Source organism: Papaver somniferum, chromosome 1, assembly GCF_003573695.1.
Source record: "Papaver somniferum cultivar HN1 chromosome 1, ASM357369v1, whole genome shotgun sequence".
NCBI classification, from domain to species: domain Eukaryota; kingdom Viridiplantae; phylum Streptophyta; class Magnoliopsida; order Ranunculales; family Papaveraceae; genus Papaver; species Papaver somniferum.
Window position 1 is genome coordinate 236,731,035 of NC_039358.1, and position 6,626 is coordinate 236,737,660.

At 37.7% G+C, this 6,626-nt stretch overlaps 2 protein-coding genes across 2 annotated transcripts; one reads left to right on the forward strand and one right to left on the reverse strand.

The window, feature by feature from the left end:
• The first annotated feature begins 301 nt into the window (after positions 1-301).
• On the forward strand, positions 302-1,286 carry LOC113338942 (extensin-1-like). Its single transcript, XM_026584334.1, has one exon. The coding sequence runs from the start codon at positions 322-324 to the stop codon at positions 901-903; it is 582 nt and encodes a 193-aa protein (XP_026440119.1). The 5' UTR covers positions 302-321; the 3' UTR covers positions 904-1,286.
• An 891-nt stretch (positions 1,287-2,177) lies between these two features.
• LOC113273256 lies at positions 2,178-2,750 on the reverse strand. Its single transcript, XM_026523006.1, has one exon. It carries the CDS (start codon positions 2,748-2,750, stop codon positions 2,178-2,180), a length of 573 nt encoding a protein of 190 aa, XP_026378791.1.
• Between the last annotated feature and the right edge of the window lie 3,876 nt (positions 2,751-6,626).

Consider the following 6,626-nt stretch of genomic DNA (forward strand, 5'->3'; position numbering starts at 1 on the left):
TCTTACAGGATAAACAAATATTACCACTAACAATTAGAACTAAGTCTTACCACGGATAGGAAGACACATTCTCATTACCCGTTAAGAAAAGCACGCTAAAAAAACAAATAGCGCACACCAGAGATTCCCCAAGTCAAATGATCAAGATGGAATTTTTGCAAATAGACTCTTTCAATAATTTCTAATCTTTTTTTCCATTTTTTTTTAACGACTTGGAGATATTATATGTAACAACATGACAAGATAATAAGCCTATTTAAAGGGATGAAGAAGTGCACCATAGCATCACAACTCAAAAACCCATTAGGAATATTACAGAAGATGGCAACAATAGGAACATCAATGGCTTCTTCAATCATCATCTCTTTAGTAGTTCTGCTATCTCTTACTTTTCCTTTTCAAGCAATAGCAAGTCGTTATTTGTATGATACACCACCAACCCCATCTTACACACCTCCACCAGTTTACACGACTCCCACCCCGGCTTACACGCCTCCACCAGTTTACACGCCTCCCACCCCAGCTTACACGCCTCCACCAATTTACACGACTCCTCCTACCCCAGCTTACACGCCTCCACCAGTTTACACACCTGCTCCAACCCCATCTTACACGGCTCCACCAGTTTACACGCCTGCTCCAACCCCAGCTTACACTGCTCCCACGCCTGCTCCCACCCCATCTTACACGCCTCCACCAGTTTACACGCCTCCTCCGACACCATCTTACACGCCTCCACCAGTTTACGCGCCTCCTCCTACACCAGTTTACACGCCTCCACCAGTATACTCCCCTCCTCCCACACCAGCTTACACGCCTCCTCCCACACCAGCGTACACGCCTCCTCCTACCCTGGCTTACACGCCTCCACCAGTTTACGTGCCTCCTTCCACCCCGGCTTAGTCGCCACCAGAAGTTTACATGCCTCCTCCCACACCAGCTTACACGCCTCCACCCTCCATCTACTAAGAACAAGTCACCACCACCACTTGCCCACTTCAGTTTGTTTTCAAGTATGAAACACCTCCTCTCACCTCTTACATATAGATCACCTCCTCATTACCCTTGAAAATTATATACTTGAATAAATAATGTTCGATGCATCTCAATATAGATGTTTAGTTTAATAAAGAGTAAATGTGTATGTAAATGTCATGCAAAATCCTGTAACTTCGAGGTTTGAAAATTATGTGATTTATATTTATATTTTGTTAGAATTTGAATTAGATCATATTTGCTATATATTGAATAAGAAAGAGAAATCATCCTGAGTGAATTTTCAGACAGCCATTTGCTCATAAGCATACAAGTATTCCTTTTCTTTTGGATAATCTTGATTTACAATAAAACAGATCAGACCCTCTCAATTAGGTTGTAAAAGCGTATGAATATTCTCATGACTAAAACTAACAATTGCCATGCACTGCTTATTTTCATACTAAAAGTTGGAATTTCAGTTATAGTAATGGATACACAACAAAGGACTTAATTCTCTGCTCAATTTCGTTAGTCTAGCAAACTGAGACCTTGAGTGCAGTTATATAAACAACTTAATTAATAATACAGTGAAATGCGTACGTCTCAATAGATCGAAGCATTTTATTGCCCATTTACTACCAAGTTGTACTGACATTAAACCAAGAAGTAAAGATGTATAACGTTACAAGCGAATATGAATTAATGCAAGCAAAGACGGATGACTGCAAAGAAAATGTAGCGCGAGATAATATTTTAAACTTAATTTATTGTTATATGGTATCTAACGCTACCCGAAACAATCAACTGGAGTTTACATGAGTTACTAAACAGATCATGACTATTTAATCATGTGAATGAAGATTGCATGGTCAAGTAATATGTTCTGCTTCCCGGGGTCGACCCCCTTGTTTTAGCGGGTGAGTTGGCCTTTTCTAACCCAAACACGGGCTAGCTAGGCTTATCCTTGAGCTGGTGAATTTTCTTTTGCCGTCCAAACATGGACGAGATGTATAAACTCCACAGTTTTTTTCGACAAAAAAGAGGTTATGTTAAAGATGAAAAAACCAAGCCAAATACAGGTTACAAGTTTTGCTGTAAGAGCAGCGAAAAAGCAAACCACAGTTGTTCTTTACATATGCAAAACTACTTCCCCATTGTGTAAAATCTGAGAGCTATCGACAAATTTAAAAGTGTCTACCTCACAACTCCACAGAACCAACGTCGATGAGGAGGCTAATCTCATACACCTTCTTTGGCCTCCCCCCATGGACCCTGCTATTCCTCTCCTTCCATATGTTCCATATAAGAGCATAATGAAACAAGCTCCAAACTTCCTTGCATCTTCCTTGTTGTACATTCCAGTTCCAGGCTTCGAACAATTGCATGACAGTTGAAGGCATAGGCCAGGAAATGTGAAACGCTTTGATAAAATAGTCCCATACTGCGAAGGTTGTATCCCAATGCATAAACAGGTGATCCACAGATTCACCCTCATTGTTACACATTACACAATCTAAACTATCCACTGTCACACCTATGTGATGCAACATGTCCCTGGTTGGCAATGAGTTATTGAAGATTGCCCATAACAGAAAGCTACCTTTCTGCGGGATTGTTTTCTTCCATAAAAACTTATGAAAAACACATTCATTTTGAGTACCTGACAAAGCCTCATAACAAGCGCCTTGTGGAGAAGTTGTCCAGAAGCTGCACTTCATCATCACCTTCAACCAATACCGGAACATTTCCAAGCCCTTCGTAACAGATCCCATTCCATCTTTTCATTGGAATTTAAAGTGTGTTTGAAAGAACCCACCCATCTGCCGTCTTGTATCATGTCAGCTATGGATGCTTGCTTATTGTTGCAACCATTATATATGTTCGGAAAAAGATCTTTGAGACAACCGTTAACATCCCATTTATCCGTCCAAAATCGAATTCCTCTCCCATTTCTCATCTTGAAGCTGGTAAAATCTTGAGTTTATGGAACCATTCTTGTCACATTTCGCCACAAACTTCTACCCTGGACAGCCGTATCCTCAGCAGGTAACAAAATCTCTTCAGAAACTTTCACTTTTTGCTGCACTATTTTTCTCCAAAGAACATTTTTCTGAGTAGAATATCTCCATACCCATTTAATCAATAAAGCCTTATTGGTGTTTCTTAAGCTTTTCACACCTAACCCTCCACAAATTTTAGGCACACAGATTTTAGGCCATCCCACCCAAGCCATTTTCTTCTTCTCTGCGGTAGAGCCCCATAAAAAGTTTCTCATAATAGCGATCATTTTCTTCTCTACACAAACTGGCAAGTGAAAAAGAGATAAGAAATAAAGAGGTAAACTTGAAAGACAATGTTTAATGAGTAAAAGTCTCCCCGCTTTATTCAAGTACTTCCTCTTCCAAGAAGCAAGTTTTAACTCCATCTTTTCAAGAACCGAGTCCCAAATGGATATATTCCTTGAAGCAACACCTACAGGAAAACCAAGATACTTAATAGGAAGTCTCTTGGTTTTACACCCTAACTCTTTAGCCAACACTTCAATCACTTCAACAGCACCAATACTCACCATAGTGCTTTTTTCAAGGTTTAACTTCATTCCGGTTAAAGACTCAAAAATGGACAGAATAATGAACAATCTAGTGACTTCTTCTGAAGTAGCATCAAGGAAAATGATAGTATCATCCGCAAATTGAAGATGAGGGATCATGGTACCTGTACCAGTCACTCTAAATCCATGGATTTGATCCCTTATAACAACATCATTCATCAACTTTGAAAGAATTTCAACAGCCAGTAAGAAAAGGTACGGTGAAAGAGAATCACCATGTCTTAGACCTTTTGTTGGCTTGAACTTCTCAGTTGAACCACCATTAACAAGAAAAAAAAGGTATGAAGAAGATACACACCATTGTACCCATCTAATCCACTTATCCCAAAGACATGCTTATGAAGAATACAGAATAAAGCTTTCCAATTAACATTGTCGAAAGCCTTCTCCATATCAATCTTACAAATGATGCCTGGATTTTTGGACTTATCCTACTATCCACACATTCATTTGCAATCAAAACACCATCGAGAATCTGCCTATCCTTCAAAAAAGCCCCTTGATATTCAGAGATTAATGAAGGCATAACACTCTTCAACCTCTCCGCCAGCACCTTAGAGATTATTTTATAGGCACTCCCTATTAGGATTAAAGGCCTAAAGTCTCTAGGTGTTCATGAGTCCTCCTTCTTTGGAATAAGTGTTATAAAGGAACAGTTTAACCTCCAATCCATAGTGCTAAATTCGAAGAAGTCATCCAGCATTCTCATGAAATCTCCTTTAATAACAGTCCAACATCTTTTATAAAATTCAGAAGTAAAGCCGTCTGGCCCTGGAGACTTATTCAACCCCATGTGCTTAATAACATTCCATACTTACTCCTCAGTAAATATTCTTTCCATCCACTCTTTCTTTTCTTCACCCACCTTAGGAAAATTCAAAGAATCAATAGTAGAAAACTCCACTGTTTATTTGACATAGTCATCTAACGACACCATGAAAGGTTGGCTTTTCTTATTAGCACACAAAAGGATAATTAGGGATTCATAAACTATTAGACCCACATCACAACAACAACACCTTTCCACAAGTACCTTAAAACCGACTGAACAATACAGGTTAAGAAGGGAGACTCATACAACTAATATACTCCTTAAGTTTGATGGATTTAAGATAACCCAGACAATGTGGGACTAATAATACGGTTTTGGTTTTTAGATAACCCAGAAATGTGGTACTATCCCTAAGGATAATAAACCAAAGAAATTTAGATAACCCAGACAATATAGGCTAATAATGTGCTAATAATGCGGTTTTCAGGTAATCAGACAATGTGAGACTAATAATTTCAACAATCGATGACTACCAATGCAACATGTAGCATTAATAGATACCTCAATCTGAATAGTGCCATAAGATTTGAGTAACACTTCTTGTTGTCAACTGAAATATCCCCTTGTTCCTTTCACACCACATGATATGAAAAAGTCCTATGATATCTTGACCAGCAAAGTGAGTAACATATGCAACTTCGAATCTCTTGCTCCATGGGTAAAATTTTTCTACCGTATTCAAAATGGACGAGTATATGCTTCCATATAAAAGAGGAATAATCGTACTCAGAAAATGAATGGGCAATAGTTTCACCCCAACCGCCATAGAAGGAACATAGTTCTATTTTTAGTAAGACATTTAGAAGTAAAGTGAAGACATCCTTTATCCAAATATCTATGTTAATACCAAAATTACCCTAAGTTTGTGTAATGATTAGTTGGTGTAATCATTAGTTAGGTTAATTAGTGATTAGTGTAAGATTAAATCAATATTATTTTTCTTAAAATTAAGATATTGAGAAGGAAGAACAAGGAGAATATAACAGTTGGAAAAACTCAATTATTTTTTTATTTTTTGAATCCGAACCTTCAAACAACCCAAACATACTTCAAATTTCGTTTTTTGTTGCTTGTATTGGCCAAAAACTTTTGAAAATGAGAAATTTTATAGCTTGATTTGAGCTAAGTCAAACAAGTTCGGCTACATGATCTGAAGAACAGGTAGCCGAACTTATCTACTAAAGTAGTTCGGCTAATGTTCATGAAAGTGCAGGTAGCCGAACTTGGTTTTAACGGAGTTTTTTGCTTTCAGAGAAAAGTTCGGTTAGGAGAAAAAATTGCGACATAAACGAACTTTTTGCGACGTAACTGAACTTCTTTGCAACGTAACCGAACTTTTTGCGACGTAACCAAACCAGAAGTTCGGTCGAGAATTTTTTGCGACGTAACCGTACAGAAGTTAATCGGGACATTTTTGCGATATAACCGAACTTTTTGTGACGTAACTGAACTAAAAGTTCGGCTGGGACATCATTTTGCGACGTAACCGAACTTTTCTCTGAAAAAAAACTCCATTAAAGTTGAGTTCGGCTAGTTCGACAAAGTTTTTCACGTAAACTTCCAATGCAACTTCCATGAGTTCGGCTAGTTCGACAAAGTTGATTTCGGCTAATTCCTAGCCGAACATCTCAATGCAACTTCCATTTTCAACTCATTTTGATGATTACTTCTCATTTTTTTCAACCAAAAACGAAGGACAAGTAATAGATTTGTGTGAATATCTTTGTTAATGATTTAAATTAAGCTATATATATATAAGTGGTGGTGGTGGTAGTCGGAAGTGGTGGGTGATTGTAGCGCCCCAAAATTAAGCTACTTATTAACCCAAGTGATTAACTACCTAATGAGGCATTAAAAATCTCAATCATATATATTAACTTCCAAATAGAAAATCTTATACAAAACTTAACCTAAAACTAAACCCACCACTCGAACAATTATAAATGAAAAATCTCTCAAGTTATATAAATTAAATAGTGTGTTTGTGATTACAAAAATAATGTACAAACCTAAAATAATTCGCAACAACTCTAAAATATTTAAGAGACAGAAACGAATATCTTCGCGTGCACCATAACTTCTGGTAACTGAAAAACTGAAGTGGGAACGAGTGAGCACATCATCCCAAAAGGGGCTCAGTGGATACCTTTATAACAATCAGGTAATCACTAACATACTTCACCGTTCTACTAAAGAAAAATGATT

Bases quoted from the DNA above. Each gene is read 5' to 3' on its own strand.
- LOC113338942 (XM_026584334.1), top strand. From the start codon at position 322: ATGGCAACAATAGGAACATCAATGGCTTCTTCAATCATCATCTCTTTA.
- LOC113273256 (XM_026523006.1), bottom strand. From the start codon at position 2,750: ATGGGATCTGTTACGAAGGGCTTGGAAATGTTCCGGTATTGGTTGAAG.